Here is a 24,292-nt window from a genome sequence, read left to right as displayed (position 1 = left end):
GTTGTTTGCAGGTCATGCTTAAAGATGCTTCTATACCTAGAAGTCCCATTTTCAAGAGCTAGAGTTCAAATGACTGATCAGTATTAAAGCTTATCATGAACAATCTCCTCACTTGCAGAACTAAAACAAAACATATGCAAATTCTGACAACCAAAGAATTGAGAGGAAGTGGTAAGAACAAAGTACTCCAGCTCCTTGACAGAGCTGCCAAGAGCTGAAATATTCCTCAATACACATGCACCTCCATACAGCAAGCAAGAGTCAATAAGCATAACACAATGAGAAAGTGAAAACACTTTTTTCTCCCCAGATAGCATATTAATACCTGAAACATATAGTGCACACATGGATTAGGTTTTAAGTTGAAGGTTTATTACAGTTTTATTGGGTTACACACAAAAACTGGAAGAGTGCCACATGTTTATATTTTCAAGCTTCATGTTCAAGCCAACTTGAACATGAAGCTAATTAAGTTAGAGTTTTACTACCAAACTGTACCTTAAACTAAGGGATAATTTAGAAGTTTTAAGTCAGATTATTCTTCTTCTCAAGTTGCTATAATAAAAGAAACAACAAACCAACAGTTTCAGAGAAAGCAGGAAGTTAGTCTCCTTCACAGTCTTCAGAATAAGCTCATTTACTGGTGTTCAAGTAGCTGATGTTGCTTAATACATCAACTTATTTCAGGTACTTACATCTAAATGTATAGCTATATTTTTTTAATTAGTCAAAAGATGGTGTTTCCCTTCTGAAGTTATCTACTGCTTGTAAAGAAAGGAAAATCTGCAGATTGTGATTCAAACCAAATAACTAACCTTTAAACAAATTGCCTACCTAGGCCATCCACTGCATTTCTACTACAGCTGTATCAGTTCAGCAAGTTATTCCACCTCTTGGTACTACCTTCAACATACAAAGATATATGAAATTTAATTTGAAGCACACAAAAATTCTAGTCAATCAAGCAGATTGTATCATGAAATTTCACCGAGTCAACCAAAAGAGAAAAAAGTTTAAAAAATCACAAAACAAACCAGACAAAAAAATTTACAAATGCCTAAAACTTTCCTGAAAATAATTTAAGCTCATTTACAGAGCATCATTGATAGAGACTCTTGAATGAGTTTGAGAAAGCAACCTATATTGTTAAAGTTCCTTTTAATCTACACCTGTACATTTAAACAGATTAATCTGCAAATCTAAATGTAGTTGTGGAACCCTAACAGCATATGTTACCTTCTGTTAAAGGAGCTATTTATTCAGTCTTTTTGAGCTCATATTGACTTCAAGACTCCCTAATTATATGAATAATGTGGTCAACTTTACATTTAGAACTGCACACAGACAGGTCTGGGTGTATTTTAGGCTATTCCTGGGAGAACTAAAATTCTCTTTAACTGAACTTACTTAAGTGAGATATCATATCACAAGAGTGCAACTCTGTCTCTTCTCCTCTCTGGTCAGACTTACAAGTGATAGGGAGAAAAACAGATCAAAAAGAACACAAGAGCATCATGGCATCTATTGCCAAAGATGGGACATTTGGGAGGTGTGGCATGACAAGGGGTGTACCTACATCAGGATATGTCCCTTTAGCAAGTCTTTACTGTATACTAATAGATGTGCTGTAAGGGGACAGCAGGGTCAGTTATTTAAGCTTGAATAATCCACCTATGTTGACAGACACGGTTTGGAAGATGCTGTAAACTATACATGCTTTGCATGATCATATTTCCCATTGTATCCCAAACTCAATTCAAAGGCAGTAAGAAAAGGAAAACAAAGCTCTAAAACCATTTCTGAAACATTAGTCTGGTAGAGTTCTCCTGTTACCATCAGAAAGCAGAGTTACATGGGCCCCTTCTGCCTCAAAACAAGAATAATTAAAAAAAAGAATACAGCCTGACACACATAGTGAAGACTTCACTACAAAATCCCTTCTCCAGTGCTGTGCCCTACTGCCAAGGAACCATTCTATAAACAGCAGGCCCAATTCTATTTAAAAACACACTGAGCACATTTTGCATGTGACCTGCTACATACCAGAAAACTCAGAGTAACCAGAATGATGGATACCTATATTAAGAGCTGTTTCCTGTTTGTCACCTGTCAGAATCCATATCTTAATTTCTGCCTTTATTAGTGTGGCTATTGTTTCTGGAACACCTGCTTGCAGGCGGTCTTCAATGGCTGTAGCTCCAAGAAGCAGCAAATCCTGGAGGGAAAAGAAAAAAAAAAACAATCCCTCAAAATCTTTTAAGATAAATCTCTGTTTGGAACATACTCAAAGGAATTAAGACAGCATTTTGCATCTCACTGCTAATACTACACTTTGACAAGCAATATACACCACAGTAAATTTCTAGTGTGGCTATTCTACTGCCTCTGCATACAATTCACATTTCAAGAGGTACAGAATGGAACGGTGGTTTTGATCAGAAAGATGGCAACATTTCAAGAATAATTGATTGAAGTTATAGAAGTCAAAAGTTAGCCTATAGATGAACATATATACTAAACATTCACTAATCACCATAGCAACATGATAAGTAGTCAGTTTATATATTTAAGATCACAAAACAAAAATTATTTGGCATCACATAATTTAAACTAATTTCTGCCTTTAAAATGTACATACAGACTGGATACAATTACTCAAAGCAAAAATAATTGCAATTATTTATGGATCTAATAATTACATTTGTGTAATACAAGTGGTATGAACATTAATCAATCCAAGTATCTCTAATCAATATACAGATGTCTGCCAGAAATACATATCTCATACAGAGAATTTAATACTACAGAGTTATCTGTATTCTCAGGCAATTCTAAAACAATTGGTTGAGGAGATTTGGCTACATTACAGTAAAAAAAATACTGGCAAAACAACAGCTAAGATATATACCTTGTCAAAAGATACAGTCTACTCAGATTTTACCTCTAAATGCATTTTAATGATTCCTTTCATATACAAAGATGTTCAACTTAAAACAAATTGAAACAAGTTTAGGTATACTGTATCATTTCAGAAATTGCACAGAAAAAGGTAGCATATTCTGCTCTTTGCAGGGACTAAAATTATTCAACAGAAATAAAGACAAATTAATAGAAGGAATACAAGTTGCTGTTATACAAAGCCTGGGAATGATAAGGCTTCAGTGTGATCTTACCATGGACTTTCTATATAAAAAGTAGGCTTTATAAGAAAAATTAATAAAGGCCAGGAGTGGCAGGACACAAGGTGATGGTTTTAAATTGACAGAGGGTATTTGCATAAAGAAGTGACTTTTTAATGATGAGAGTGGGGAGACACTGGAACAGGTTTGCCCACAGAAGTGGTGGACCCATCTCTGGAAGTGTTCCAGGCTGGATTGAGATTTGAGTATCATGGTCTAGTGAAAGGTGTCCCCATTCATTGTTGGGGGGCAGTGGTAAAAGGATAGGATCTTTAAAGGCCCCTTCCAACACAAACCTTTCCATGACTCCATGGAGAGGGCATTAAAAGCAGCTCCCACTTGTATGAATATAAGCGCACCTGAAGAACAGAAGGGCAAATGGCTATCCACAGTGTGTAAGATGGCATTAGTTACAGGCCTTGACAGAGTTTCATTTTTGCTATGAGAGATTCAGCTGGCAAAGGCAGCAGAATTGACTCATGCAAGTCACTAAGCTTTAGTACTCTACAGCCTCTCAATGACACACCAGCTCTGTCAGTGCTAGCAACATTTGAAGGTTACAAACATAATCCAAGTGCACAATTGTATGCTTTTTTCCCAAAATCACTTGTTAAGAAGTTACACATGGCAGCAAGGGATCAGGATGGCTGGGCTACCTGAGCAGGGGAGCTACCACTGCACCTGAGGAAGCCCTCTGAGCCAGCATAAGGAAGTCAGTTCAAGTTTGCCTCCACATCTGCACCTGTACTGTGATTCAGCAATCTCAGCACTCAGACTGAAAAAGTAGCTCTCTTCATCTCATTTGAGCCCTGAGATGAAAAAATCCAGCCTGTAGAAATATATTTTGTGTTACAGCCAAATGCCAGCTTATCTCTAAGGCCTGCTTCTTGGCATAACCAGCAAGCAAACATTAACAGGAAGAAATACAGTCAATACTTCCTAACTCCAATTCTACAACCCACTCACAGGTTCCCTTTTTTCTTAAAAAAGATACTAAATTGTGAAAAGGGCAGGAAGTAGATGACCAAAAATGGCCTAAAGCTTGAGAACACATTTTAATGTACAGCTAAAGTGATGTTCATATTTCACATTGGTGAAAACAGATGAGTATGAGACTACAATGAAAGAAGAAAGCTGAAAGGAGCTACCCAAACCTAGAGAACCAAGGATGAGATAACCACACTGTTACTGACACACAATAAACGCAAAAAAACATTTCAGGCATGACTTGGAAAGGGAAGACCCAATCTTCAGCTCTTACAGAAAGAGTTCCTGAAGCTTTTCTCTTACCCCATGCAAGTTAGCTCCTATCCTAGTCTTGACCTCTTTGTGGATGTCCCACCCCTGGAAGTATTCAAGGCCAGCTTGAATGGAGCTCTAGCAACCTGGTGTAGTGAAATGTGTCCCTGGCCACAGCAGGAGAATTGCAACTCAATGATTTTTACAGTCCCTTCCAAACCAGGCCATTCTATAATTCTACTATTTGCCCCAACTAACTTAAATAAACAACAGTGCTCCAGAGCCTAAGCAGCATTTTAATAGTAATTTTAAAATATATTAAAGTTCAAAACATGTTTTAAAGAAACCACTAAATAAAATTAAATACCTGGGGCAAGAGGGAATAGCATGAACCTGTGCAGGTGAGGAGTGCAACTACCAGTACTTCCGAAAGCAGCAGGACCGACAAGGCTCAGAGAAACACTGGCCCCTAGCGTTGACATTTTGACATTTTGTTCACTGATTAGCGTTTCAAAATAGGTTCTCTGATACCTACTTTCCCCTTCTAAAATTAAGAGCTCTGCAATTTGCATGCAGTGCAGGTTTTCATCTTTTTTAGCCCATGCCCCTACAGGTATTGGTGAGCTCTACATTGTGCCTACAACAGCCTTCAAAAACCTTGAAATGTGACTGCTGTATGAAAAGAACACATTTCTTCGTACCCTAATACAGGAGAACTTAGTGCAACACAACGATTTCCACATATAATCTTTATCAAGTTACAACAATCTTACACAAAAGAGGAAGATTAAAAAAAAGTGTGAGAAAGAGGGTTTTAAATAAAAATTATTTTTTTATCCATAAATTCATCTCAGATTTACAGATTTAAACTGCAGACTGAACAGGTTACCATCTAAGAACATCCTTCCAGTTTCTCATCTATTAAATTAACAGTTTATTTCATTGTATAAAGCCCAAATTCCACAGGAAAATACACATATAAGGGAATCAGCATCTGATCACCAAGAAAGTATGTTTTACCTTTTCAATGATCTCATAGCACTCCTCCAGCTTCTGAGTTCTGTCTTTCAAAACCGTACTGGATTCATTGTAGACATTCAACCACTCTCTGTAAGATTTCTCTGACAGATCAGCATAAGCAATGCACAATGTCCTCAGACCTACAAAACAGAAGACAGCCATTACCCACAGTAGAACTCCATTGAATCAAACATTCATAGGTAATGAATGCTAAATTCTAACCCTCAAGCTGGAACAACAAAAGCTTCTAACACACACTGTTAAAAAATCTCCCAGTACATTTTTTTAAAGCAGTTGGATTTCCACAAATACAAAGCACAAATCTGGTTCATTTTGGCTACAATGTTGGTGAGATCAAGAAAGTATTGGAAAAAAACTTTTACTAAGTGTGAAAGCAAGCTTGCCCTTCACGTATTTTAAAAACATTGTATTAAAGAACGGGCTCCATACTGTGAATTGTCATATTACTTAGTCAAACATCCTGCACAGGCCGTGCTTCCTTTTAGCAAGACTGTGTTCTTCTTCAGGGTACCAATGTAGCTCACACAAACATGCACAATATGGTGAAGAGGATCCATGAAGTATGAAAACCAGTTTATTAGACTACTGGCAAAAATTAATATAAAGAAGTAATGATTTCCTTTTCTGTCATAAATCAAGTAAAAAGGAGTGTGTGCCATAAAATACAAAAGTTCCAGTACTGAGAACATGGGAGTCTGCAAAAAAAAATTGGTATTTTCATACTTTGGTTCATGGTTTTACTGTAACTCATGTATCCTATGCTATGACAAAAGAGAGAACAATGCTAGCTTCACAGGGAACAGAGGTGTTAAATCAGTCTTACAGACCTTTTAGTCTGTAAGTTTTCCAGTTTTCAGATCACTTTGTTTCAGTTTACCAGGCTTCCCAACACATTCAGGTTGTCACTCTTATTTATAAAGCCAGAGATGCTGGCATCCAACTTCTGCCCTGGCAAAAACACCTCTAACTTCATTGTAATTCAGTTATTCTGGGCACCACAATTCATGCCCTTTCCCTTCATCATGGACACACAGAACACTACCTTTTGCTTCCAAATTCCACTTCCCTACTGAAGTCAGAGAGAAGTTGGACAAAAACCTCCTTAAAGTCAACCTACAGTTGTTAATTTGCTGATAACACACTCCATCTTAAATTATCTTCACAATCATCTTAGTTGACACCATAGAGCTTAGACAAGGGAGAAAATACTGCAAATAATTTCATGAACTGAATTCTTATGACATGCTGTTTCTCTTACCTTCTGTGGCGAAGTATTCGAGATGGCACAATGTTTGTTCCATATACTGGGAATCTTTTGAAAGCCTCTCAAAAATTACATTATCCTATTAAAACCAAATTAATTACAACAGAGTAAGTCTACATATGAAGTAGCCATTTGTGTATTTACAAGCTCAAGAGAAGCAACCTGAATGGACTTGCTAATATCAGAATCAAAACTGTATTTACAATATACTTGGGGTTTAGAGATTGATTTTGAGTAATTAATCTGGACTGCACCCAGTGGCAGAGATACTGCATCCACTAAAAATCATGGGGAGAAAAACACACTCTGCCCTCCTCCCTTCTTTCCATAAAGAGGTCTCCATTACGGGCAGTACAGAACACTTTTCTATGAATTACTAAGCCAATATATTGACTTTCAGACAACACAAATGTCTGATCTTATTCATTGTATATATAGCAGTCCTGTGCAGTAGAGTTTCCTGCAATCCTTTCCAGAAAAGATTTCTACTGATGTTAAAAAATAGGCAGAAACACTGATCATTGTACCACAACATTCTCTCAGAAACAACCTTCTTCCTGCAGCAGCTTTCTTTATCAGTAAATCAAAGGACAATTGAAAAGGCTCCATTAACAGCTGAAATCAAAATATAGCATCAGCTACATATATAGAGTCTCTGGGTTTTATTTATAACTACCAGAACAAGTTTTACAAACACATGTAATACAGAAATCCTACTCAGACATCTGCTTTTAAACTAAGTGGACATCTACATCTAGAGCTGATAAGAGACAGCCATAAAAACCGAATTATTATGGAAGCAACAGGACAGAGGATGGCTACCAGAATGTGGAAGAGTTAATGCAGAATAGTCAGCTAACTTACAGTTCATATGAGTGGCAGATGCAGCACATTAGTACCTAGGTCTGTTCACACAGAAAACAGCAAGAATTTGTACCACAAACTCTCCTGTTTTCCATCCCTTTAAGTGCCACACTGCAAAGAATGGTGTGAACTCAGGCATGGCATGAACAAACAATTTTCAAGTCTGTGTGGTCCTATTAGGCATAGGACTGTGAACTACCACACAATGGCAGCAGGCTTCATTCACTTCTAACACACCAGAATGAAGCCAGCACATCTTTATCAAATCCATTTACCTCAGGGGAGGTAAATGGAAGCAACAGAGCAGTGAACACTGACATATATGTCATGACAGATTCAAGCAAACCAGATCCTCACAGAGGTCAGAAAGAGTTTTTCCCTGTTGCAAAAAGCCAGCTTCATAGTTTCCCACTGAAATTAGAACCACTCTCTGGCTGTGGACAATGCTAGTTTTGGAACCTTTGTACTGTGCTAAGTTATTGCTCTTGTCAGTGAAGACAGAAGCACAACATGGTGCAAGTCATGATGACAAATAACAGCAGGTGCAGAGATGCAAGAAAGCCAGATCAAGAGCCAAGCACTTGAGAAGAAATTTCAGTGTTATAAATTCAGCATTTATTCTAGCTCCTGAACTTCTGCACAGCTGGGTGAAGCCCTGGTTTTGCAGTAAGGGTACTGCTCCCATTAGTTTCAGGATTTCAACTGGGCAGTAGAAAGCCTAGCAGTCTTCCAGCCTGCAAAAGGAGTCAGAGCAGGAATGACAGCTCTCTTAAATCACTTGACCCTAAATAGAAAGCCAACAGGTATTATGTATGAGACATGAAATGTCAGTATCAGCCACAGCTGTTGAAACAATAACTGGCAGTGTTCTCCATTAGGCAGCATAATTACTTACAGCCCCTTTGCAGTAGAGACGTAGCTGTCCTGCCGGAGTTCGAACAATCACTGACATTCGCTTCCTGTTGCTATTGAAATAAAAATATTTGCTTTCATTAGTCAAAGTGGTGAAGAGTAATTCCTGTTCTAGCCAGTGAATTTTCTCAGATGTGTTTTGTGCATCTGAGATTAAATGAGATATAGCAGCAGTAACTTAAGATCCCACAACCCTTGACCACAAGGAGATATATTAAATTGCCCATTTCCAGCTTCAGCCCTATTTCTCACATTGGCAAGTATTCCAGACTTACACCCATATGCAAGCAAGAATTTGAAAAAAGAGCAAGGTAGTAAAAAATCATCTTGAAAGAAGGGGAGTCACATTTATTTGCATTATTCTGTATCAGTTTTTCCTTATTCTTCAAGCAAAATTGCTTTGGGGACTCTAGAAATGGAATTGTTAGGGCTGATTATATCTTTAGTATAGGCATAACAGCCATTGAAACAACCATCCACTTAAAAGAGCAGTTATTTAACTTACTAACTTAAAAGAGAGCAAAAACATAGGAAGTAATCATGGTATAGATCAGTTCCTGGCCTCTATCAATTCTTTATATTGGTCTAATCAGACCCACAAAGTTGGAACTAAGAAGAAGGAAGTCAGACCCCCTGAGCAAGGACAGGATAGTTAAGTTTGGCATATGTCTTTAAAAAAATTGCAGATAGTAGCATAGTGTACATTTAACAAAGGAAGGCAGGCAAGGATAATTTTTTTTAAGAAATTTTGATGTTTTACTTATTAATCTCTCCTTCAAAAGAGCCACTGGAAAAAACCCACAGCTTACAAGAGGCAAAAGCAAACAAATCAAATCTAATCAAGGGAGCCCTAAGAATGTGTGGTTACATGTAAATCTTGCCTTAGCAAAAGGACCAACCTGGAAGCATCCTCCTTACTCATTATGTTTTTGCCAACATGTACAACCACAGTGTAGAGCAATCTTCTTTCTCCTCTTTGAGGTTGCTTTGAGAAATGTAGTCACTTTTCAGAGCTCAAGAACCATGTTTACTATAGTAAGCTCTTGGCACATATCATCAAACAAACAAATCCTTTCTGAGGCTTTCTGAAGAGGGGTTGGAAGGACAGCAGTTACCTGTGCCCAAAATTTCTGCAACATCCTAATGATATTGGGAAACTTCTGTGTGCTTTTAGAAAGCTAATTACAGAGCTCCTTCAGTGGTTAGGAGAGAAGGTGCTACACAGAGGAGAACTAAGACAGAGTTTTTTCTGCTGCATGCAAGCTGTGGCTACTCCTGCCTACAGACATCAAGGTGCTGGTCAGCTTATCACAAATCCTCAAAGACTTTTACAGTGTCTTTTCAGATACTTGCCCCATGTAGCATAAGTAGCTATATTCTAACTGGAAAGAGGGAAGTACTCAGGAATAATCTTCAAAGCAAGTCAGGACCCAAAAAAAGACACCTACCCAAATCATCCCTATCTTTAGTTTTACATAGTCCTTTAGAGCACGACCAGTGAACTCAAAGACAGCAGAGAGCAAGAATTCAAGGTTTTAATCCTCAGCAAGAGCAGAAAATAAGGGACAACAGAAAAAAAGGAATGCTGACTAGCACCATCCAAATGGACATAATTTTATCAACTAACAAAGAGAAAGCCCACTGTTATTTCCAGTCATTTAGAGGCCTGATTCATCAAAACTTCTTGCTACCCAAGCAATGCCCATCCTAATGAGTCTGACAAATTAGGAGTGCTTGCAATGTTTATATTTTCACAGCTGGTATTGTTCTTAAGAAGAAGCACTTCCAGGTACAGTTTCTATCTACTCAACAAGTAGTTTGCAGAAGCACTGTAGAAGTGCAATCTCAAAGTATGTTCTTGAAGTAGACAAGGGACAAATCAAGATTTCTATGAGTCACAGCAAAATGCTTCCAGGTCAGCAACTTCTCAATAAATGAAGAGAGCTGCAGTGGCAGGAAAAAGTTTAATGATGCCATGCCAATCAACAGCCACCAGTTCATAACTAATTCATAGTATATCAGAAATAAGATTAAAGGGTAGGACAAAAAATTAAGGAAGTTCTGCTTTCCTACTGTATCAGCCAAAACATTTTATTCTAAATAATATCTTTTTATAAGAAGAATTTTCTTATTACCCTGAATTTCACATATTAGAGGAAAACTTACCTGGAAAACTCCAGCACATTAAGAATTTCAAAGGTTTTCTCTTTCCCCAGCTAAAAAAGAAAACAAAAGAAAGAGTGTACTATTATGAGTAGATTATATTCTTACATGTGCAAACACATGAGCTGAGCTCAGGTGCCTTTGTCACTTATCCCAGTGTAAATAAATGTGGCAATGGCTCCCTCCGCTGGTTAAAGGATGCAGAGCCCTATTTAATGAACAATTCAACATCCTCTATTGTAGCATCTTTCATTCACTACTGCTACACCATTACAAGGAGTTAATACCCTTTTTGATTAAACGCTCTGAAAGCTAAGCATATTTGGTTCTCAACAGCCATCAAATAAAATACATGTTACAGGCTGTAGGCATTCTTCTAAGTTAAAATAAGCATTCCCCCCAGGTTTAGTATTACAATAACCTTTGACTGACCTCCATTCGTATTTCTTTTATTTGAATTCACAAAAATATTAATTCTATTTTTCGTGGCCAATAAAATATTAACTGAGGAGAAATTCCTGTTGTCACCAGCAACTATCTGCTGGGGCTGAGCAAGAACAACCTGAAGCAGGACAAAGATTTTAAAACACCTGCCATTCCTGCTGTATAATGCACAGAAGGAGCAGTAGGAGTTACCAGAGTCATAGGACTCCAGTGCTATTTGCAGCATGCAGTTAAAGAAAGTGCAGCAGTAAAATCTAATTGTGGTAAAGACATGTCCTAGGCACATATCAATTCAGCAACATCCCCAAGATTAAAAAGCACTTCCAAACCATTTTCTACATGCTGTCACTGATGTAGGCAGTCAAGAGAGACAGGAATCTCTGGGAATGACAGTTTTTATTCCTGGCTATAGATTAACAATTCCCCCAGCTTTGCATTATGAGTATACAACTAGGCCAGGTAGGCTTGGCTGTTCCTGCAGAGCAGAGAAGCATTTAGATGGCTCTAGATGACATTGCTCATCCTCAGTTCTTCCCCTTCACCTAAGAAGCAGTTTGAGAATTTGCAAAAAGTTTATGACAAGTCCAAGAAGATATGTTTCAAGTGCTTAGCTTCACAGTGTACCAAGAAGTTTGAAAGAGAAGATACCTGAGAGGAAGGACAAAAAATATTCATTATTCTTAATAAGCACCCTACTAGCTGCACCTGTGTAAATCTGGAGCCTCTTTAGCTTAGACTGCTACCTGAGTCTGAATGTCGCCCCATGAGTCTGGGGCTGCCTGTATCAACTGTAATACAGTAAGTACATACCCCTGTATACACAGCCTGTCAGACAGATATATCTTCTACTGAAGATCTTACTCAGAAGAAAAAAAATTAAACATTTAGAAGAACAGCAACCATTAAGTATAACAGGCAGAAAACATCCCAGACACATGAATTTCCTTCTAATGCGAGTGCTCCCATCTGTGCTTGCTGGACAAAGGAAATATTTTACAGGCACAAATGTAATTACCCATGTAAGTTTGCAGCTTCCTATCACTCATGCCACATAGACAGGCAAAGGACTTGGCATCTTCAAATATATTAAGACAGCTTTTCTCAGTGTACATAAGCTCCTTGCATCTGTAGCATCCTAAAGGCCCTGGAGAAGGGCCTTCACAGTGACCAGAGAGGACATCTGCATGCTCTGCAAGAGCTTGGCAGCCTGTGCCACCCAAACCACTTACCGCATCGATGATAACAGAGTGGGGAGTCCGTCCTGTGAAGACATAACCAAGTTTCTTTGCTCCTTTCACTAATGCTCCTTCATCTGCCGAAACGAAAACAAAAACAAACCAAATTAAAAAAAAAAAAAAAAAAAAAGAAGCTTGAATTTAACCTGGTATGTTAGAGGCCTCCAAAACCCGTACTTCAATATGGTAGATTGCCAAAACAGAAACTCTTTCCTGTGCACTCCCATCCATAGCTATATTAGAGTAGTTCTGCACACCCTTCCACAAGAACATTCAAGATTTTAGTCCTACAAAGGCCGTGCAATATCAACTACACAAACCTAGTACTTAATCTGTATAAGATATCCTGTAACTACTGAAGCATTGAACTCTATTCTTGTGGAGGTGCCATACTTTTCCACATGAAAAAGGGGAAATACTTGTTCTGAAAGCAAGAACAAAGCTCCGTTATGTTCAATTCCTACAGTATGTGTTTGATCCATTTTCTGCTGGGAAGGCACTAAGTTCAGGCACTATAGAAATACAATATTGTTTTCTGGAGACTCAACTGGGCAGTGTTATTAAGAGCTCAAATAACACAGCTGCAATCAGAGCCAACACCTGTGCCTCCCGTAGATAATTACAGAGCCTCCTTAAGGAGCAAGCATCATTAAGCAAAACCATCACATAGGTGGACTTAGTGCCTAATTCAAGCAACCCTCATGTCTCTACAGTTCCCTTAGTCTCCTCATGGTACATCACGCTGACCAGAGCTTCCTTATATGAGCTCTTTATCCTACTTTTCAGACACCCTATTAAGACATAAATAAGAAATGAGGCTGCTTCATCACTCAATACGCAACTGCAGCAATTCTAGAAATATATTCACTAACAGAGATAAATTTAATGGAGAGCAACATTCCCCAATCTGGCCCCACCTAGCTCTGTCTGTGCTAACTGAAAAGAGTAAAAAAATGGGTTTAGAGCAGGCCTGAATACTGCCAAGATTCTGAAAGTTTTGGTTGCACTGTGTCACGTATCAGCACTTGATAGTTTTCTATCTTACTCTAAGCAGATACTAGATCAAGACAGTTTGTAGACAGGCAATAACGTAACTGCTCATGCAGAAACAAATCATTGCTTCCTACACACTCAAAATCTTTTATTTTCACCCCTGCAGAAAGAGTACACAGTCTCATGAGTGAAGAAGGGATCCTAAGCCCAGCCTAACTCTAAAGAAACATCATGGACTATGGTTGTTTTGCAGGAAGCATTCAAAACCACTGTGTACTGGTTATAGAAGATGCCAGATCTACTGCTAGCACGGTAGGGGACATTCTGCTTTCAAAACAAATTACCTAGAAGTTTATGGACCTTCCTTCCATCTACCTCCACTCCTTCAACTCATTCCCTTCCCTCCCAAAAAAGAAAGCAACAACAAACCTGGAGAGGAGGCCTGGTAGATTATTGTATTTCCTTGTCTCTCAGGAACAACAGTATGACACACGGCCAGCAGCGTGAGGAACTCCTGTATATGTACAGCTGTGGGCTAGACAGGACACCAGGAGAGTGAGGTTTAGCACTGCACAGAGACTGAGGAACCTGCTCACTAAACTGAGATGATCTCTTAGGTACCACAGGGAAAAACAAACAAACAAACAAACATATTCTGTTCTCTATTTATAGCAGTTGTTTTGACCTCAGGACATCAAGACAGAACAGTTTAGGGCCAGCACTGATGAACTAGAGAACTATTGATAAGGACCTCATTCAAGTTGCAGAGAGCTGAGAAGGCTGAGCATTCCCTCACCCCCCAGCCATAAAAGCATTACTTCTTTAGCACAACAAGCTTCATATAGGCAAAGACACCTGCTACAATATGATGGAAATCTAGCAACAGGAAATATTACTAATGGCAGCTTCCAACAGATTGACAGCAGCCTCACCAGAAATAAACTTGCTGCAACTTCACCCTTAGTGATGAACATCCAGAGCTAAGAGCAGCTGAACAGCCAGTAGAAAGAAACATCATATGTCCTTCCAAAGGAATACAGCACCCAGTCAAGCATAAAATTAATCTATGGTCTCTACATTTAGCATAAAGAGAACATGCAACATAAACCACTGTTCCAAAGTGCTTAAACAGACACTAGGTCTGCAACTCAGCAAAGTCAGCACTTAAATCACAGGCCTCTGATCAGCCAACTGTGGCAACTGCAACCTTTAGCGATGTGAAATTAAGTCCCTCATCCCATTCTTCCCTCCTTTCCATCCCTGCCTCTGGCACAGGATTTATAGCCTCACAGCAGCCAGAAATAGCATAGCAGCCATTTGCTCAGTGACTCAGACATGAACTATCTTTGCAGAAAGCCCTACTTGACTTTGCAAACTCTCAAAGAATTAATGCATATAAAATTATCATCTAGGTTCCAAATCTTTCATTAGCACAGCATATGCATTGACAATATGCAGGTTTAACTAGTAGAATGAAAGCCACAAAACCATGTCAGCTGGCAAACACTGTGGCAATGTGTGTAAAGAATGTAAGCATATCTGAAAGTAACATAATAAAAAGACTGAAAATCCAAGCTGTATATTCTTAGCCCTATATTCAAAATACTTAATGTACCTTGTCATGAATATTTTCAAAGTAACTGTTTCACATAGGAACTTTACCTTTGCATACTGAAACTTCCAAATTGTATGGTCACATGCCACTAAAATAACAAGAGTTGTTGCTTTCGATATGCTGGGGTGCAGAGGCTGTGCTGAGGAAATCAAACATATTTATACACTACTGTCTGAATAAGTCCACAGCAAATTACAGTCAAGAGGTAATTGCTGTTCCATCATTTCCAGACAAAGTAATGAAAGTTTTATCTCCATGTCAAAAGGCACAGCCTGCCAGATTCTCATTTCAGCATCTGTTGCTGAAGACCTTTGATGTCAGCCTTACACTTTTATCACCTAGCCCCTTAACAAGCTTTCACAGTATGTGTTCTATCAGCTGGAAACAACCTGTCTCCAGTAGTGACATGGATTTTAATCCTTCCTAAGTATGTATTTATGTTTTCAAGCCAGCAAAATAATTTGCTGCTGTCATGGTATTTTCACAGCTCACAATGTATTACAGGGCAATCTTCCAATTCTGTTAAAACAGATCACCAGAGGCCCAGCTTATCACAACAGCTCCTCCACACAGCTGTCATTTGTTTCCTTTCTGTACTGTTCCAGCACTGACAATATTTGTTGCACAGACATGAATCAGGATAGAGCATTCAAATACCTGATTTGGACCTGTGAACAGAAAAATCTGTTAATGGCTTCTGTGGCAACATATCCTTTCCAATATGCTGAGGTGAATCCCAGCACAGGACAGAAGCCCCACAGCTTAACCAATTCAGCTTTATTACTTATTTTCCTCTATCAAGTCTTTGACAGTATTTTTACTGATGGTCTCTGTGAGATGTTTCTTTCCTGTTCATGTGTTACGGTCAGCCCTATTTCTTCCTGCCTCACTTTTTATTTCTCCATTTATCTGTAGTTGGAGCAAAGTTTGCATATTTTAATACCTTATTCATCAGTCCACAGGTAGTTCTCATTTAAAGAGAACTTCTAGTGTGGCAACAACTCTGGGCGAAAGCAATTGCTTCTTCCCTTTTTTTCACCCCAAAAATCCATGAAAAAAACTGGTGTACAAACATCTACACAAGAAATACACTCCACTGGATGAATTTTGTTTGCTGTCCCTATCATCTGAAAGCCACACACACATTGCAATGGTCTCCTGCTTCTGGAAAGATTCTGGATTGTTATCTACAAAGCACTATCCTCAGTGAAAGCAAAATTTAGCTATCTGGTAGGCACAGCACTATCCATTATCAAGAAAACCACTGGGCAGAAACCAGGTTTTCATCCCTTCATGGTTCCTGTATTTAGAGGAACAAAACACCGAGACAAGCCTCAGCCTTTTGGGGAGCAAACTGTCCTGTGCAGAGCTTCATATCTGCACATGTCACATATGTCCTTATCTGGACTCGTCGCTCAGAAGACAATGTTTCTCAACTGTTAAGAGTCTGATAAAACTACAAGGAATTTTCATGTGAAGTTAAAGATATCTTTTCATCTTTCCTTTAGTTGTAGCAGTATCAGATCAGTGCCTTCATTCACAGTATTTTCAGGTAAGCAGGACTGCTAGTTTTTTGTGCAAATGGCCTAGAAATAGCCGGTGGAATACTAAAGCACGGTCTAACAACCTGAACTTACTACTTGGCATGTAAGTGGCACATTCTGCCAAAGAAAACAGTGAAAATGCTTATGTACTTAATAACCAAGGAGAATTATGACTCAACATCTTAAAAACATATGAACTTCCTACCATTTAATTTAGTTCACTAAATTATGTGGAGAACAGTGTGAGGATCCAGCCATGCTGAACACATCCAGAACAATGACGCTGGCAGGACTGGAGGAGACCAAGATACTTCAGGCACAGATTGAGAGAAGATGTTAGCCAGCTTTCAAAAGAGTTAAATGCAAGTGTATCTTGCCCAAAACCAACAGGGTATGACCTATAATTAAAGATACTGCCTTGTACTTGAACCAAAGTACTGACATCCCACGCACAATAAGAACAAAAGCAGATAAGAGAAAAATATATCTCACCAAGCTCTAACAATGTAATTGTGAGCTATAAAATTATGTGTTTGGACAGTTTTCCAGCAATCTGAACTAAAGCCTCCCATAGAATTTCATCACCTGAATGTTGTTCTCCCCTACTGTATTTCAAATCCCAGTTTTTCATCCCAGTTAGCCATGATAAATTTTTCAGGTTCTGCTTTCCTATGGAATTAAGAATCAGCTGATGATAGCTGTCATTTCAACAAAGCTTGATGGGATAATAGCCTCAGTTCCCACACACTACACAAGAATAATCAGATGTGCTGGTGAGGTCTAAACAAACACTTTGTGTGGTAAAGGCTCAGTGTGAGCACAACAGTTGTCTGTTCTGCCTGGCCAGCTGCTAAAGTACTCATCACACATACTCACTGAACCAATTCATGCATCTCCAGCTATACCATGTTTGCTGCTTCTATGCCAAGAGATAATTTGGGGGCCACAGGAGAAAGTTCAAATGCAAATTGAAATTGGCAGATGAAGTTCAGAGAGAATCCTGGGAGATACAGGAGTGTAGGATGAGAACCCAGTCTGTTAGCTCCTTCTTGACCTCCTCCCCTGCTCTTCTATCATCAGTGTAAAACATAACCCCACATCAAACAGGCTTGCATCTCTGTGCTGAGCTCATTCACAGGACATATGCATCTAGCAAGCACCAAGATAAAGACCATCGAGCATATTCACCAAACATTGCTTCCAGTCTTAGGAAGAAATAGATCTTTCCTTATTAGACTAAGAGTTGATGCCATTTTCTCTACAGAAACAAGACAGCATCATAGACTTGGTACAGCTGCACAGTTCATCCAACAGAAGACAGTACAAAAAAAAAGCACAGGCAGACAAAGCTAGGTGCTTTTTCCCACATTAAAATACCAGAACAGCCAAGAGAAACCTCCACATGTTTAAGACAAGTTATTTTTCCCTGGAACAATTCCTACAGGGCAATAATTCTTTAACTGCTGCTCAAAAATGGACTTGGCTATCAGTCAGCCCTTACACACCAGTGGCCCAGAAGAGCTATGAAATTTAGAGGTGATGCAGGATGCTAGAAATCTTCCTAGCAGATGGAAGACAGTCTCATGAGTACAAGTACATATTTTTTTATTTTCAACCTGGAAAGAAAATTACTTGGCACTGAGACAGTTCTAAACGAACACTTGTGACTGAACTGAAAAAAAAAAAAAAAATCTTCAAGACCAGAGCAATGAACACTTAATGAGAGCATGTAAGAGATCACACTTATACCTTCAGCTGCAGAATGGCAAATGTTTAGAGGGAATTAATTGTCCAAGTACAGCACCACCTAACTTCACTAGGTAGCTTATGCTAGAACACTTCAGTTTTTCACCACAGCTCACTAAATGAGTAGAAATTGACAGACATCTGCAAACGGCATCTGTAGCTGTCAGCAGCTACACATTTTTAGATAGAAAGTAGTAGTTTATGCACCTCAGCAGCTGACCTAATGCAAAAAAGCCAGAAAGACCCTCCCCTCTACCACTATGCTGGAATTCAGTCCTCCTCTCCACCCACAGCCTGAAAAATACATCCAAACATGCTCAACAAACTGTCATAAGCAGTCCTTGCATTCTCTTGTTTTATGCTAAATCACCACTTACCAGAGGGTGGCACCCATTCCTCCAGTACAGTCAGGCTCTGAAAAGTATCTTTGGTCAGTAATTTCCCCACTCATTCTCGAGGGCTGAGTTCACACAGCATGCTCTGCCCAACATACAGCTGCACAATGACATCAATATTTGTCTAAGTGACCAGCAAAAAGGAAACTGGAAAAGGGTTCAGCGTAGAAGACTTCTGAGCTGTCTAGACTAAATGACACTTAAGGAAGCTACCAAAATCCCTTATTTGCCTGCTACAACAGCATATATTTCTTCTATCCCCCAAAGCAGAAACTACCCAGAAAAGATCAAATAATAAGGTAGCCCTAAAATAAGGGGCCACCTCAAGGCTAGGTGAGAAATTCCATCTCACAGCTCATTTGAGATACATCCCTTCCCCTAGTCTATTAAAATAAACCAAAGCATTTTTCTCTATGCATACCTAAAGCAACAGCAGCCAGAAAGAGCTCACTTTTTACCAGCAGTTTACACCTAAACCAAAATGAATACCTGGAGTCAGCAAGTGCCATAAGCCATAACTGTATCTATAAAATAAATGAACAAATATGACACAAGAACAGAACATGCGCAAATCTTGGCTGCAAGTCATGTCCAGTAGGAAATCTTTCCAGAGTACATGAGTACAAAAGCCACATAGGAAACCAGGGCACTGTCCAGAGTGGGTCACCTTGCTGGAGGTTAGAGTCCAGCAGCCACCTTTAGGCTCCATCACCCTGCAGAATACATAGTGCCACACAAAGTAATTACTCCCCTACAGCATTCACACCATTCTGTAGTTCTTAAGTACTGCACAGCAGAATAGAAAGCAAAGCTTTCCTGCACATAAACTGTATATCGCAAGTATATTTTAAATGCTCATACTAAACTTAACCAGCCCAGTTACAAAGCTATACTGTTGAAGGAGAGCAATCAGCTGATTGCATTTGTTCTTGCCATACTGTGAGACAGCCTGCAGAGAAGAAGAGTCATGCTTTTTGGCAGGTGAATTAATTGTCTGGACACCAGACACTTCATACCCACATGATTTCCAAATAAACAATGAACTGACACTGTAAAGAATAGGTCCCTTTAGGACTCAACAGCTAGGCTAAGGCTCATGCCAAGCTTGAATTTGCAATTAATTCCCATCTCTTACATCCTCTACATAACTAGAATTCCAAACCCTTGTAATACTTAAGGCTCATTCCAGGACCACCTTGTAATGCTACAGATTACAGTTTACAATGGTATAGATGCTCAACATTCCAAGTAGTTTTTATTTTAAGGAATTTGAATTTTTATTTTAACTTGTTACAAAGTATTATCTTACATGTACAACAGAATATATGAAGTTGCCTTAGAGGTAGCTAGAATCCATATCAATGCCATTGCTTCTTTAATTCAATTGTAAGACAAGTGGGCAGAAAGGCGTTGGAGGGAGCTATTTTGATTCCAATTTACCCCCTCTGTGCTTGCATGACACACTCACAGAGCAGACTTAATCACATAAATAGATTTGTTCAGCATTCAATTCCAGACAAGCCTAGAATAGGGCATTTAAAAGCGTGATATTCAAAGAGCAGACTTACATGATCATTTTCAATGTTTTGCAGCAGTCTTGGGTCATCAAATTCACACGATTCACTGGTGGAAGGAGGTAGCTGGCTGCAGAGCAAAACAAGCATATTCAAACAAGTGACAACATTGCTTTTTAAATTTGCTTCCCAAGAAACTAGATGAAGTACTAAGATTGGCAAAGTAAGACTCCAGTGTCCTTGAAAGCATTGTGAAAAGATCATATGAGTAATGCAGCAAGTGCTGAAAATGAACACTAGCAAGAAACCCAAAATGGTTATCATTGACAGTGTATTTCAGAAGACTCAAGTGTCAATGCAGCTCCTGGGACAGATGTAGCAACAGCAATTTTTAAGCATATTTAATATAAATGCACTTCAGGGTGGCTTGCTCATAAAATAGATCAATGTTCAATATCCCTAAGTTCCCTCCCTAGTCAGAGCATTCTGCTTAAAGCTGACCCCTGGAGGATTTTAAGTTTGAGTACTCCAAGTAAGTACCTAGAAAAAACTTCACAGAACTGAATAGAAAAGAAAGGTACAAGGAAAGAAAACACAGCAATGAAAGAAACAGCAATATATTGGAAGAAAAGAGGGATCCTAGAAATTACCTCTCAGTGGAAAAAACATTTTATCACCTCCCTAAAACATGATCATAAAAATGAGCTGGACCAGTGGAGAAGCCCAGCTTAGCTCATCACCAAGCGCTTTTCTAACAGCATTCAGCCTTGACTTGTTTCTTGGGTGGGAATTCACTTCTTCCCTGCATTTGCCATTCAAATCCATGTCAGCCCTGCCTGGCTCTTCTCCTCCTTCCCAATAATTTCAACATGTTTCACTGATACCTTGTAACTTCACTAGTTTCTGTGGAATGGGACAGATCCATAATCTCGATTCATTAAAGTTCCCAATAAAAACAAGAAAGATTCTCTGGACATGACAGGCCTACATATCAAACTCTCTCCCAGTTTAATTACTGAAACATAGCATTTTAATAAAGAAGTCCCTTTTCTTCTCATTCTCTTCAGGCCTGAACTCAGTGATCACAAAGAGCAACATTCAGCCTCTAGCTAGGGGTAAGGTTCCTGCAAAGAAGGTTAATTTTAGATTTTAACTTGACTGTCTGCAATTATAAATAAGCAGTGCATTAGCATCCCAGCCACTGCCTATTCCTCACCCCCCTCACATATGAAGTCTCTATGCAGAAGAGTAGATCCATCACCACCCACCAGCTCTGCATTAGGCTCCCACTGGAAGACCATTTTACTCAAACGCATTCCTCCCTTGGGCTTCTTCCACTCCCAAATTGGAAAGCAGTCTTTATATAGACTGTACCCACTCTGCTATACAGAACATAAACATCTTGAATCTATTTACCTGAAGTCTTCTGATGAACGTTCTCTTTCTAACTCAGGAAAGTGACTGAGGAGCAGAAAAAGGAAAAAGAACATTTATTCCAGTTTAGTAACAAAAAAAAAAAAAAAAATAGGTGGAAGGCGAAGATCAATGAGTCATCCCACGAAAACATATGCTGGAACCATGGGTTCAGCTGTTCATACATTTGAATCAAGTTTTCTGCCTTTTGAGATATCTAATTTAGCTAACATGAAATTCAAAGGTTAACTTACACTGAGATCTTAAGACTACCCATTTAACATGAAGCAAATACAAAGATGAGGATGACTCAAAGGGATCCTTTTGACAGAACAGAATAAAGGCAGTAAGCAGGTATCCCTCTTGTGCAAGGAATATTAAGCTCTATAACTACAACTACACTGTTCTAACAAAATTCTGGGTCTTCTCAAGTCACAGGAATATGATTGATAAATGCTACACTTGGGCTGCAAGTTCTTCCCTCTTGAAAGGCCAGAGCTTATTTAGCGCTTCTGGTTTTGCTTAAATCATGATTAGGTAAGTTAGAAAGCAAGTTTCTTTGCTTCATGTGAAGTACTCCCCAGGTTTGACTTTCATAATTTGCGCTGCAGGACAGGAAAATGAAAGCTAGTAATTAAGACCACAAAATATGCTACAATATAAATTGAAGAACAGAATGTTCTAATCCTTTTTTAATATAAAATTTTGTACCAGTAGTAAGCACACATTAAGCTACAGAGTTTTTTTAAAAGTCATACCTACCCATATGTCACTCCAGCAATACTGCATTTCTTAAAATTCATTATATTGCATGTTAGAGTACCTGTTTTATCAGAAAACAGGTATTTTACCTGGAAAGGAAAGAACAAGTCTGATTTTCAACTTGCATAGTAATAAAACTCAAAGTAGAAAACAAGATACTCAGACATATTGCTTAAATGTCAAAATATTGGGCAATGCAGGCTTATTACAGCATGATTTGTCTACTAAATCTACAGAACAAAAATCATGCAAATTATTTAATTGCATTAATTCTTTATCTCTAAATGTGGAAAGGCTCAAATAGTAAGTATCAATTATCAAGGCTCTAGTGAGGTTACTACAGATGTACTTGCTTGCACTACTTGGACATTTACCAAATCTTTCAACTGTACTAATCTCAAAGAGTGACTAGAAATGAAAACAAAGACTCTTAGGATTGTGGAAGGCTCACTGGAATTTTACACACTGAAGACATTCTGTGTTTCAAAGATCACCAGGAACGTTTGGGGATTTTTTTTCCCCTACCTGTAAGCACAGAATATGCTAGACTAAGTCCAACTGGTACTCTGCAGGCAAACAAAACCTGCTTTTTCTGATGTCCACTCATGAGCAGTCCTAAAGTACACAATACACAGCCACAGTCAGCACTGCCCTAAATAATAATCCCTTAATGGAAACGGTGATTTTAAGGTAGAACTTGGAGGCAACCCCTCAAAGCAACTTCTTGGAGCATAAGCAGATTCAACATTCCCACCTTTGAAGAGCTACACCAGACCAAAACTAATTGCAAGTTAGTGACACCACAGTTGTACCACTGCACAACTGTAAGACTTTCAACCAGAAAGGGATGGTGATACCATGAAAGAGTTAGACAACTCAAAGACCCAAATAATTTGACTAGAGTTAGAAGAAGCTTTTCCTCAATAATTGCCATTCAGCCCAAGACAGTGCAGTACACTACTTGTAAGGTGATCCTTTAGCTGTGCACTATACTGCCACTGAATTCAGCATTGGAAATTGAGCCTTTGCAAGCCAGAAGTCAAAGTGGCTACCCACACTTCTGAGGAATTTTAAGTCATTAATAATGTCACCATAAAACAAAAATAAGGCACCTGTGAACATGTAATTCAATTAAAGAATCAAAAAATTCTGTCTAGTTACACAGAATCACTATTAAGCCATTCCTGAAAATAACATATGGGCCACCAACATACATTATACCACACATCCTTTACTTCAGGCAAAAAATAACACCATAATTCAGAGGTTGATAACTTCACATCAAAGTGATTTAAGCAGAAATCAAATTTCAGCATTCATAAGAAAAATACTGATCAGATTAAGCAGGAACAATATTGACTATCCCCGTAGTGAGCAGGATATTATTATGCATTTTAAATACATAAATGGTGTCTTCAATATTAAATTCATGGCTGTGATAAAGTCCATGTAGTTCCATTACAAACCTATAACCTTGATGGTCAAGGAAAAAAGCTACCATTTCTCAACAGTATTACAAGATTCCAATAGCAAAGTCATATTATCCAGTAAGCTTGTTCTGGGAAGCCCTTCCAGTTTGAAAAAATGTTATTTACAGAATAAACCAACCTACAACTAGAACTTAATATGTAGTTATCTTTATCTGAAAGGAAAATAGAAATGCTTGAAGGAGCACAATATCTAAATTAGGAATACAACTGCATTTTTTTTACTTGCATCTCCTGTGAAGTAGTCAGAAACATCAAAAATAATAACAGTCTAGCCCTGTATGCTCTGTTCAGGTACAAACAGACAAAACCACAGAGCATCTTTCCAACACCTTTGAGAATAAAGTTTAGAGTGAACATAAGAAATAGTTTCAATTCCCAAACATAAATCTCCCTATATGACATTACATTTAATCCTGTGATATCTCATTATTTCACTTGTAAGGCACAGACTAGAGAAAATAAAAATGCCCCATTAACCC

The 24,292-nt window shown here is 38.6% G+C and overlaps 1 protein-coding gene across 2 annotated transcripts in view; it reads right to left on the bottom strand.

Annotated features, from left to right (window-relative positions):
• The window catches only part of ATP8A2 (ATPase phospholipid transporting 8A2), a 329,984-nt gene that overhangs the window by 240,057 nt on the left and 65,635 nt on the right, over positions 1–24,292 (bottom strand). For both annotated transcript variants that reach the window (XM_021530648.3, XM_077781458.1), the window contains exons 14-23: positions 22,324–22,412; positions 21,565–21,609; positions 20,203–20,278; positions 13,764–13,869; positions 12,336–12,418; positions 10,666–10,715; positions 8,483–8,552; positions 6,718–6,802; positions 5,439–5,578; positions 2,077–2,215 (exon numbers count right to left, since the gene is read on the bottom strand). In XM_021530648.3, the coding sequence (XP_021386323.2) occupies positions 2,077–2,215; positions 5,439–5,578; positions 6,718–6,802; positions 8,483–8,552; positions 10,666–10,715; positions 12,336–12,418; positions 13,764–13,869; positions 20,203–20,278; positions 21,565–21,609; positions 22,324–22,412 (883 nt within the window). The remainder of the gene's footprint in view (positions 1–2,076; positions 2,216–5,438; positions 5,579–6,717; positions 6,803–8,482; positions 8,553–10,665; positions 10,716–12,335; positions 12,419–13,763; positions 13,870–20,202; positions 20,279–21,564; positions 21,610–22,323; positions 22,413–24,292) is intronic.

The sequence above is a fragment of the Lonchura striata genome, chromosome 2, assembly GCF_046129695.1.
Source record: "Lonchura striata isolate bLonStr1 chromosome 2, bLonStr1.mat, whole genome shotgun sequence".
NCBI lineage: Eukaryota > Metazoa > Chordata > Aves > Passeriformes > Estrildidae > Lonchura > Lonchura striata.
Note: the sequence above shows the minus strand (reverse complement) of the source record. Positions and strands in the feature narration are given on the sequence as shown.